The sequence below is a fragment of the Lissotriton helveticus genome, chromosome 7 (assembly GCF_964261635.1).
Source record: "Lissotriton helveticus chromosome 7, aLisHel1.1, whole genome shotgun sequence".
NCBI classification, from domain to species: domain Eukaryota; kingdom Metazoa; phylum Chordata; class Amphibia; order Caudata; family Salamandridae; genus Lissotriton; species Lissotriton helveticus.
The window spans coordinates 675,744,147-675,756,203 of NC_136068.1; the positions used below are offsets into that span (position 1 = coordinate 675,744,147).

General features: G+C 39.7%; 1 protein-coding gene across 5 annotated transcripts in view; it reads left to right on the forward strand.

Moving 5' to 3' along the window:
* CSNK1A1 (casein kinase 1 alpha 1) overlaps positions 1-7,061 on the forward strand; it is a 55,538-nt gene extending 48,477 nt beyond the window's left edge. For 2 of the 5 annotated variants that reach the window (XM_078652977.1, XM_078652973.1), the window contains 4 exons: positions 985-1,059; positions 2,256-2,362; positions 2,758-2,906; positions 5,647-7,061. In XM_078652977.1, coding sequence (XP_078509103.1) covers positions 985-1,059; positions 2,256-2,362; positions 2,758-2,906; positions 5,647-5,654 — 339 coding nt within the window. In that variant the 3' untranslated portion in view covers positions 5,655-7,061. Of the gene's footprint in view, positions 1-984; positions 1,060-2,255; positions 2,363-2,757; positions 2,912-5,646 lie in introns of those variants that run through there. The other 3 variants (XM_078652978.1, XM_078652975.1, XM_078652974.1) reach the window with 2 other exon arrangements.
* The last annotated feature ends 4,996 nt before the right edge of the window (positions 7,062-12,057 follow it).

The following is a 12,057-nucleotide window of genomic DNA, read 5'->3' on the forward strand; positions in this document are numbered from 1 at the left end:
TGGTTTTGTGTGACCTATCAGAATTGGAGTCTGCAAGTATGTTTTTTTTTTATTTTATTTTTTAAGCTGTCCTTTTATGTAAGAGCGTCACCTTTTTCAGAATTGAGTTTTCATTGCATATGCTACATACAGCACAGGCCACACAGTAATGCCTCGTATACCGCGGTACCACAGCATTTACTTCCGCCCCAGATAACTTGTTCATAAGTACTATACTTATTGTACATCCAGTGTATAGTTTTGATTGCTGTTGTTCTTGGTACCTTCCTATTGCCTTAAACCGTTGTTGTTCAGATTGCCTAACTGCCTAGATGCCTCGATACCTCTTCTCTAATGTAATATGCTCTAACTTGGTATTTTACTGGGTTTTTCTTCCACAAAAGGCTTTTCCAGTTCTGAACGGTCCACTGTGCCTTGCAGGGCTGAGCCTTTTTCCTCCCTCCCTGTCAAATGCAGACCTTAGTTTTAAAGTTTCACAAGAGATCTGCCTAACCTTCAAGGTGGCAACGCGGCAAGTTCTAATTAGCGCCTTAAACCAATAAAATAAATTGAAATTAAAGCTATTAACATGCTCGCCAGGAGAAAATAAGACTTGCTTGTACCATGCTGTCTAGGAAAATTCAGTGTCTTGGGAAGTGACGGTGAGATTTTCTTTTCACACACTACTTTGCGGCCAATATCCATGAACAGGTTTGTTACCATTTAATGTTGGACTCCCCTAAGGAACGTTGTCCAAGCATTTGTGTGTGCCACACTCTATGCACCACAGATTTTAGTTTGGTGCCTGTCTCTCAGGTGCCATGTTTCACCGGTATTCAGATGGTACTTTTAAATTTGTGCTTTATCATGGCATCTGTAAAAGGTAAATGGTGATATATTTTTATCAGCAATAAAGCCCAGTCACATCACAAACTTGTTTGTTTGTCCTCCTTATATATCCGGTATTGCACAACATTTTTATATTGTGTTCCACATGTTCCACAGGCTGCAACAAAGAAACAAAAATATGAAAAGATTAGTGAAAAGAAGATGTCTACTCCTGTTGAGGTTTTATGCAAGGTAAGATCATTTCCTTTCTTAACTATAATCTTCCCTCGACAGTTCCTCTGCCTAAGTTGAGCTGTGTTGAGGAAAGAAGGTGAAATTCTAGCCAACTGCGGCAAGAACCGGGGTTGGATGGGGGCTCAGTACCTGAACATAAAAGCTGTACTACTTTTATATTAACTGATATCCGATTTGTTTTTTCAATTCGTTTAGAATGTTTGACACGCGCTACAAAGCAGGCATTCACTAATCACTTTTTAATTGTCTTAAGGTATAAGCAAAGCTGTCCACTACTTACTCAAATGCCCCACGTGTAAAAGCATGTAGTGTGCTTAGATTCGCCTCTGTTTTTGTGTCATAGGATACCCGTTTAGCACTAATCTGTTAGTGGTTTACAAGTTTTGATGTCCTTTGCGAATAAAACTACTCGAGCAAGTTGCATTCTAATTTTGGTGTCCCATTTGATTCCTATTCTGTAGGTCCAAGCTTCTGTCCTGTTTTTAATTTTAAAAAGATTGAAGCAGGACTGAAGGAGTGCATACCATATGTATCTGCAAAGTATGTAAAGGCTGCTAAACTATTGTTACATATCTGTTCATACGTCTTATTACTCCTGGAAAACGTCTTGCTCTAAATAAAGTCATGGTGTCTTAGGCAAATTGAGGACACACTTATATGAAGTTTGGTGTCGCTTGTCGAAACTGTGTATGCATGATAACATTTCTGGAAAGGAGTTTCTTATTATTTTGCAAAACTCAGGATAATCGCAATTAAAGCACACTTATGAGCAAAAAAGTGGAAGGCCCACAGAGTTCAAACTTGTGGGTCTTTAATTCTCAATATTTAATTTGTTCAGATTTTCTTAAGCTAGGCTCGTGAAAGCAGTTCAGCAATAATACATTGCCTTAGTGATGAGCTTTCTCTTCTGCTCCAAAGTAAGATGTTAGGAAATTCCATGGCAAAGTTGGTAATGGGTAGTTGGCTCCAGTTTGTCTGAAATGTAAGGGACTCGTCAAACAGTTTCAGAAATGTATGCACCATATTCAGGATAAGAAATTGTCTTGCTTGTGTCTTCATTAAAGGTTGTGCAACTTGACAGACTATACAAGTCCAGTGACCTCACTGAATGCATTTCCAAATGCTTCATTAGGTTCGTAGTATATTTCTTCTATGTTTTCTATAATGGTGGTTTCACCTTTTTTACTTCACAGGGATTTCCTGCAGAGTTTGCTATGTACCTGAATTACTGTCGGGGGTTAAGATTTGAGGAGGCTCCAGACTACATGTACCTCCGGCAACTATTCCGTATTTTATTCAGGTACGTATGCAGTGGTGATTCACTTTTTTAAATGCAAAATTTAGTAGGTTGAGTAACATGGAGTTATGAATGCACAGATGAAGTCAAAGGATTTACACGTGAAGGTCATTTTGGTCAAGGCATTTCAGTCTAGCCATTCACTGATATATTCTAAATCTTCGTTATAAATGTAGGTTATGGATATTGGTCAAATCCTGTCCTATCTCATGCTTCACAATCGGTAGTTTGTTGTGTAATCCAACAAGTAAAGCATGTTTGTGGGAGCTCATTGTGATGCTTGCATTTATGAAAGTGCCCTTTATAGCTCACAAAGTTTAGTCCCTAGTTAAATTAGTTTACAGTAAAACGTTTTATCTGTGCAGAAAATGTCTTAATATATATATTTTTCATTCAAGAACTCTGAATCACCAGTACGACTACACTTTTGACTGGACAATGTTGAAGCAGAAGGCAGCACAGCAGGCCGCATCTTCCAGTGGGCAGGGCCAGCCAGCCCAAACCCCCACAGGCAAGCAAATTGACAAATCCAAGAGTAACGTGAAAGGTTAGTAGCCAAGAACCAAGAGACGTGGCAAAAAAAGCAAAGCACAACGAACAACCAAATTTTGACCATGGCCCTAAATGAAGGGTGGTTTTTAGACCCAATTTGGCTTCAGAGGGTTAAAAGCAGAAACGTCCTTGGAAAATGACTACTAACTTTCGAACCATGTTATCATTTTCATATTTATTTCTTCTGGGACTGGCATAACAACTTCATTGCTTGCTTGCATTAACCATCTAATTTCATCAAGCCTTTGTTTTGGTCTGAAAACGTGGGAACTGCTTTCACTCTAATGGAACTGGTTTTCTTTTTCAGGCTTTCAATTTTAATCTGTTTTTTTTTTTCCTCTTGGATTCTGATTCTGGTGATTTGGGTGCTTTGTAAATGCTGCTGCTAATGGAATTGATAAAATATGCTGTGCGCTATTTTTCTTAAATTGGTGATTTGTTGCATCCTTTTGCTCTTCAGTTATGAAGCTCAATGAGATTTGCTTTACGAGTCAATTCGGGCATCTCAAGTTGCCACATTCTTTGATGGTCTTCAACATGCCCAACATGGCCATACGGACTCAGTGTACTACATTTTTATGCACACCCTCCCTATCAAACAATAGTGGTTCCCTTTGGAAGTTCAAAAACTCTGCTGCCAGGTTTTAGTCCTCAAATGAATAGTGTCTTCTTACTGAGGCAGAAGCACAATAAGGACTACGAGAATAAAAGACTGAATTCTAGCTGAGTTGTGCTTTCTTCAGTTCGTACTAGTCTTGCCATGAAATCGCACCACTCTTTTCCCCAGAGGAACATCCTCAATAGTATTGGCCAACTTTTCCAGATCCAATGACTGGCATAGAAAAACCCTGAATTTGATAACATTACTAACTACAATCCGATTGGTGTAGCAATACTGCAAGGCATCTTTTGTGCTTTCAGTTTCTTTGTAGCTGTAGGACAACTTTTGCCAAGTGCCGGTGTGAAAAAAAAGTACCAAAATGTATACAGGACTTGCATGGTTCTTATGCAGTAGGATGCTAGTGTCCCAGTTTAGACAAATTGTAAGGAAAACCAACATCTGGAGTGTCAGCATGTACCATTGTTTTCCCCCCAGTTGTTTACTCCTGGTGGACCAGTGACTTCTGACTCTTGGTTTGAAGGCCATCCCAAAAAGAAATGACCATTAACATGTGCTAAATCTTTTTAGTACTGTGATTTCTAAATGAATCCTCCTATTTTTATTCAGATTTTACCAAGCATTGGTGAATGTAATAGGTCTCACTGTTGAGGCCTATTAGATTTGCCAGTAGTTTTAACCATGCTGTACAGCATGATGTTGGCAGGTGCATCACAAAGGACATGGATTGTCCATGCTCTCTACTTGTAATTTTCAGCAACAAAATAGGCATAATAAACTGTTACATGGAAGACTGCCTTCGTACATCATGTCAACCAAAATGGCGAGGCTCAGTCTTTTCCACCAGCGAATAAGCCAATGAATGGTTCTACAAGCCAATCAATCATTGACTTTTTTTTTTTTTTTTTTTTTTACCATAGTCTGTTTTTGGGCTAGTGTCTCGTCAGGGCCCCTAAAAATTTGTAAAGGTGCTAATCTAGCGGACCAGTTATTTTTTTTTTTTTTTTTTTTTTTTTATCCTAGCTGTCCTTCATGGAAACCTTAACTGAATTAATAAATACCTTGCCCAACATCCGCAAGCTTCTTTAGGCTGCAGCTACTACGCATGTATACAGATCGAACGTTCGAATTTAATATTTTAAGCTCTTAAACAGCCAGTTTCCAAAAAAGCTGTTTCAGCATTTACCAATTTCGAAACGTAACCTGTTTCCTACCCATAGACAGCTGAACTATCAAAAGCCTTCAACAGCATGTAAAGTGATCGAGAGTTAAGTGTTCTGATGCTGAACTAATGGAATCGATGTTATAAAAAATACCAGGATTCTGGTCACTGCTTACTAATTGTGAACATTTTCAGAAAGATCAGAAAAGGATAAATCCACAATGGGGAAACAACGTGGATTTGAGGCAGTGCTGACTGCTTACCCGCTGCCCTCCTGTTTTTTTTGGTTTTTTTATTTTTTATAAGACCTACATTTTTCCCATGCAGTTTTAAGCAAAACCCTACAAGCCAAAAACTAAAGCACATTTTTGTGGAAAAAATCTTCAGGTTATTTGAATGTTTAAAAGTCTTTTTTTTGACAACCCCAGTGCTTCACATCTAGAGGTTATGCAATACATCTTTTGCATAGTGTGAATGAGCAAGGTCATGTGACCATTTTAGTGTACAGGGTACAAATACAGCCCTTTGTGCTATATGTCCACATGGCCTTATGGGATGTCCCATCAAAATACTGGCTAGCGATTGATGTGCCATTAACATTGGAGCTTAGCTGATACATACCCCGAGTATATTTTGCTCCGTTTTGAGACTATTGACTTTAATTCAGGCTCCTTCCATCAATCGATAATTTCAGCTTTCTATCTCGGTATGCGCTGATGCAGATTCTAATTCCTGGTCGAGCTCACTCTTCGTCAATACATGCATTTATTTCAGAGCACTCCACTATTGTAGTTGTAATTCAGCGCTTTCTAAAATCTATGATTTCAGTTGGGCCATTGGTTTCTGCTCAAGTGTTTGCATGGGTGTTCTAAATTCTAAGATTAAATGCCTTTTAAATTTTCTGATAAAATTTTCCTTAATCTGTCAATAATGCCTTCCTTTTTTTTCTTGTAGGGTTCTGATCACTTAAGGAACCAATAAAGCAGAGAATATTGGAGAAGGACTCGTTCACTCCCCAAACCTAGAAATTTTAGTTCATATGTACACTTGCCAGTTGATATGGGCAACCATTACTTGGTGTAAAGAACTTAATTTCGATATAAACTGGCTGGAAGTGGTGTCCGGTGATGCCATGCCCCAACTTGTAGCCGCTGTTAATAATTGTGAATATTACTGAGATAGTGAAACATGGTGTCCAGTTTTCTATTACATTTTTCTTTTTTCAAGTGAAAAAAGTTACTAAATGGTTGACACAGTGGTGGAGAAAATTGTGCATTTGCCAATTTTTTTTGTTAACCTTTTGAACTATACACTGCTTAAGAAACGTCATTATTTTGGAGGAATGGCATGAACAGTCTTCAGCAACAGTTGGTAACGCTCAGTTATACTCGTTTTCTGGTTACCCCCAATGGGGTTTTTTTCTTTTTGCAGAGTACACTTAAAACATTCTTAACGAGGTTGGCTTCTTTGTCACATACTTTAGCCAGCTGGTATGGTTAGCAACCAAAGATTCCAGTTTTTAAGGCGTACGAAGAAACACTGGCTACTCTTCTGTGTTCAGAAATGTCAGCCTTGACAGTAAAGACTTGAGAGAAACAGACTACTGGACTATTTAGGACTGCATTAACGCTGTAATGTTCTTTATATGGAAGAAAAATATAGCACTCTTGTCTCAAATTCTAGTTAATACCTTACAACTGAACCTTATATGTAAGTTGCTTGGATATGTAGGCACTGTACACATCTATGATCTGGGATTTTTTTTAAAACTTTCATTTGTTTACAAGTTCATTAAAAGCTAGACACCTGTTTCTGTAAGGAAATGTATGTCTTGTTAATTTCACTTTGACAAATCTCCACCCTCTTAAACTTTCTCAAGGCCACTTGAAGTCTTTTTACTTTGCAAACTATTTTCATTTAATGCCCATTTTACCTTCATTTTTTTTATTTGAATAAATGTTTGTATGTTTTCTTGGGGAATGGCTTATTTGGCTTAATTTCTTCCCCATCAAGTTTTTCTTTCAGGTGCAGTAAATCTTTCAGCAGGTATTTCCCCACTCTCTCGCCTTGTGGGTAGTTCATACGGATGACAACATTGTCTGAGGGTACTGGTTGAATAGATTTGCCAGTTTTCATATTAATGGATTTGTTGAAAGGTTTTCAAAGAGGCTAGCCTACCCAGTTCTGATGTGCAGAATATTTGCTACGTGGGTAGTCTTACTTGACAATGTTTGCACCAAAATTGTCTAAGGCTGTGTACATTTGCTACTTTGGCACAGCTGAAAGCAAAACCGTTTTATTGCCGGTCATTCTTTAACAATGTAATTTATTCCTTTTTAGCATGTCAGAATAAAATTTGTCAAACGCCACCCGAATTCTGGTTCACCTGTTATTGTATGCTATTAGTTAATTTCTTTCTCTTATCCTGTAAGTTCCCTGACACTTCACCTCCCACATTAGGAGTGCCTCCAGTGTTGATTTGTTTGCTTCTTAGAGGATTCTGAGTACATAGAGCACTTTGTGTTGTACAGCTTTCACCTCTATAATCAAAAACCAGTACATATGTTAACTGCTCCTTTCATTCTGTCTGGGATCCAGACAAAAATAGCTAACTTTAGAAAGTGTATACTCTGGCCTCTCTGGAACTGGTTTTTGCATATTTTCGATCAGGACATTTGTTGTAAAGTGTGTTTAAAAAACAAAACAAAAAAAACTTCCCAGTCTCCTACCCCATACCAAATGTCTTACCTCTCTAAATAGCAATCAGATGGATCTTTTTACACGTCCTTTTTATTGGACACAGTTCTGTAGGTGCTTAGTACCCTGCTTTCCACAGTAATGTTTTGATTGTGACGTGTGAATATAGATACACATGCTTTGCATACTCCAGCCTTTTAGTGTTGGGCTATGATGTTACTTTTTTTTTCTTTAAGTGGCGGGATCTTCTGACTCCCTTAATGTAAAATAGGCATAGTCTATATTGGATTGTTTTTATTTTGCGGCACTGGGTTCAGACCTGCTTGGCAATGGCTCTGAGATTGACTCATTATTTCTAACTTTCTGGGGCCTAACTGTTCTACTCCTCAAGACAGACAGGAGAATATCAGTGTTTTGGGGTCTCCGAACACGTACACCGTTTTTTTGACTGACTGCATCCAATTGTCTTGCCGCTCAGATGATGTCAGATTCCTAGATTGAGTCTTCAGTCTCCAGGAAGCTCACCTTGGAAAATGCTGACAGGAAGTGGGTGATGGAACATGCATGCTCCCAATTGTTCCTACAGTGTAGCGCTAAGAATTCTTGGGCAGACCAGCCTGGTGTTTGCAACCCCTGCCTCTCCCGCAAGCATAATAAATCCTGTCTTTCTCCTATTTTTCACTGCAAAAAGACTTTTCAGTGTACTGCTTGGTATCAAGGAAGAGGCACGAAGGCCCATCTAGCAGCCCTCTAGACTTTTCCTCTAGCTCAGCTTGGGGAAGGTCGGGAGGGTGTGCTCAGCGGGCCATAAAAGAAGGCCCTTGTGGGAGTCTCACCCTGAGCGTGCCGACATGGGTGCCCTTCACCTCTGGTCAGTACCTGAGCAAGCTACAGACTGCAGTGAGAGTCCTCCAGTCCATGCGTGAGAACTTCAACTTCTACACAGTCCTTTCCAGTGGACGAGTACCCCAGCCAAGGGCCCATTTGCCACCCCAGAAAATACAAAATGCCCAAGCTTTGCCTCCAGGTTTCACAGTCCATGGGCAATGCTTGATTAACTGGTCGGAGATATCTATCGTTCCTTCTCCTTTCTTTCGCTTTTTCTTTCTCACTTCCAAACTTGGTCTTGACGGCACTGGTACTCTGTGCACCAGGGGATGTCGTCAGGCCCTACGAGATCCTTCCAATCAGGCTGGACCTTCTCATGCAGCAGTCTTGCCAATTTGGGCACCCAGACCCCAAACAACTCAACCTGTCCATCTGGTGCCTAATGTCGCTTTAGCTAACTAAACCTATTGAAGGAGCCTATGGTCTTGCAAATAGGCCCTCTAAACATGCATGTTGTGCAGCCAGGTGTAAAAAAAATGGTGTCCTCTACTGTGTTTTCAACCAACGAGTCTCATTCAAGGTTCAGGATATAATTTGCTACTGTTACACCTTCAGAAGGCATGCCCCTTTAGCCTCTGTAGCCGCATGTGTGCAAACCTGGGAGCATCCATTCCTCTTTAGGATGCCGATGTGGTTCTCACGAGGCTCATTGGTATGCTTTTTGAACCCTTCTAATCCTGTTACTTGCAGATCCTTTTCTGGAAGGGGGCATTTCTTGTACCTATAACTTTGCTCAGGCACATCAGTGACTTCAAGGTCTTACTATTCAAGAACCTTTCATTGAGGTACATAAGGGCCAAGTAGTCTTTGAAGCAATCATAAGTTCTTAATGCAGTCTCTCCTTTTCCCCATTAACCATACTATATTGAGTTGCCTGTATTCTTTTCATAACCTCTTTCCCTAGCCAAAAGAGGGTTACACACCTTGGATATTAAAAGGGCCCCATGTATTAAATTAACAAGTCGTTCCACACAAGACTAACCAACGTGTTGCTTTTGCTAAACCATGCAAGAGTCGGCCTATTCCTAAGACTGGCATTGCATGGAAAATTGCCAAATGCATACAGATTTGCTAACTGGTCCAGACAACACATTCATGAAGCATTACTCTATTGGCATACTAGCTCATCACCAAGCTATGGTTGGCCAGACTGTTCAAGACCTAGTTTCAAATGTCATCTGGCTGCTAGCCATCGCTTGGAGGAAACTGCTTTACAGCCTATGCATAGGATTTGTATCTAGAGGCACACGTGCTACAAAATGACATTACTCGCTAAGCATGTTTGTAGCTTGTAGTGATGTAGATTCACATGCACCTGCCCTCATACACAGAAAATGAGTGTTGCGTGTCTTCTTAATTACATAAGATTTTCAGCTTACAAGGCACGTCATATTGCTCTTAGTGCTACACTCATCCGAGCTGTGAAAAACAGTCTACGATGGAGGCTGTTCCCATGTGTGTTGTGGATTAAGGGAGAGGTCACACTTCCCTTGACTTGAAACCTCTTCGATGGAAAAACAAGCTGTAATGATCCCCACTTCTAAATGGCAGATGTAAATTTACAGCACTACGTGTTGCGAACTAAGGGTAAGTAATATTTTCCTTCAACTGTCTAGTCTTGGAGACAACCGACTCAAAACCTGCTCTTTTGCATATGTTGTTCCAAGGTTATACCAGTTTTCCTATTGCTCCCTGCTTCACCAACCATCCTCTCACAGGAGGAAACTCTAGTTGCCTGAGCTCCTCCCTTCTTACACCCTGTCTTTTCTGCATTTTTCTACTAGCTCCCCTTCCCAATGAGTAGTCTTGCTTAGTCCCTTTCAACGTTCCTCCTTAAGTTGTCTTAATCTGCCACTATTTTTTTTTGTTGCTTCTCCCATCCAACTTGCTGCAGAAATGGAAAACTTGATAGTTTTTCGCATTACACAAAACCCTTCTTGCTCTCCATTTTAATGATCAGTGTCTGCCATACTTTCATTTAGAACCTTTTCCTGATCCCCACCAGTGTTTTTCTTAAGTTGTGATGGTCCAAAAATGTTTTTAATTCACTAATTGAGATTCATCAACGTGAGGTCTTCAATGGATTTCTTCATTTTGTGCTTTGTAGTATTGTGCACTTTTCACATATGAAACTAGGATTCCTTTGAGCACTTTCCGCATGTTCCGCACAAACTATTGACTTAATTGCTCTACCTATAATGTATAAGCCTACCTGAATATTGTCCTTTCTTGGGTTCACTAGGGTGTTTGTATGTTTGTGGGATTGGAGTTTGTAAATAGACAGCAATTTTAGAAACATTTGTTGTACATCTCTTGCAAGGTTTTGTTTATACTGAACGCAGCAAGCCGGTTTGCACAAAGCTGTATTTGCTCATGTAAAATAGGCAGGGAAGATGACCTGCTATGTGCTGCCAATAATCCAATGCTTGTATCTTTTGTAACTGGGTGCTCTTATGTTTTGTTTTTGTTTTTTTTGTTTCGAAAAACAAAGGTAAAGTGTCATGTTATGGTGTGGGTAACTGTTTTATAGCAAAATTACTTTTTTTTCCCCCTGCTCCAAAATAGTAGTTTCCACAATTTCACCATAGGGACTGCCTTACACAGTTCTACTTAGCCAGACTACGCAATCTGCTGTTTACAAAAAAAACAATTGCACTACAATGGTAAGCTAACAGATAGGTGGGTGGTGAGTTAAGGAAAACTGTAAGATGGAAACATGTTTAGCTCCGTTGTATCCTTGATTGCTCAATCACACTATTTTCGTTTGTCTTTAACGGTGCGTCTCCACCCCTGAATTAGCTTAAGGAATAGAGCATATACAACATTTATTATACTCTGGTATTTAAAATGGTTTTCAAGCTCATACTATTTAGAACTTGCTCTGTCCCCTATTCATTTTCATGAAGGACAAATACACAGAAAAATAATTTGCCACACACGAATTTGTAGATTTTTTCAGGTATCCTGCATCACAGAGAATAAAACCCACCATGTCCCTTTAAGCAGCCACTGAACTATAGGAAATATTCTTTTGATGCTGAATGTTTCATGGAAGTTTGTTTTACTGTTTACTGGCTATTTAATTCATTTCCCGATAGGAGGTGGAATTTAGTTTTTTTCTCTTCTAAAATTTGTATTTTTAATATGCTTCCACTGTATTCAGCCATTTCTCTTCATTTATTGGTCTATCATTTTCATTTTTCTTGCCACTGCTACAGAATTTGGTAAACCCACATCAGCCATTGAATTAACTTAATTGTACTCCTCTTTCACAAGGAGCATATCCACACATAAAATATTTTTGTAAAGGCTGCAGGGGTGTAATGCAGGCTCCTGTGATGCAGTGAGCAGATCTGTGTTATACGGACTATTCAGGCACCCCTCAACCCATTCTGCAGGATGGGTTGCAGTTTGCTTTGCGTCACTGATAAGCTGGGGCCCTCATCAGCCCACCTGACAACATTGTAGAAAATCACTGACAAAACGTGTATTGGCATAGTCAAACGGCTGGCAGCAAATTCCAGATTTGCAAACGTTTTGTTTTAACCAGTGTGGTTTTTAATTCAACCTAAACCCCCTCCTGTGCCCCTGATTGTGCTCGGATGACAATGTGATGCTTGGGGAACCTGCTCAATATCTTCGTTCCTTGAAGATTTTATGAGAATAAATACTGTTCTTTCATCCTCGGACAAGTAGTAGTAAACTGCCATTGCTGAGGTTTGGGACAACTATGGCTCTTCAAGTAGTCTCATGTTGTGCCCTTATGTGTCCCATTGTCTA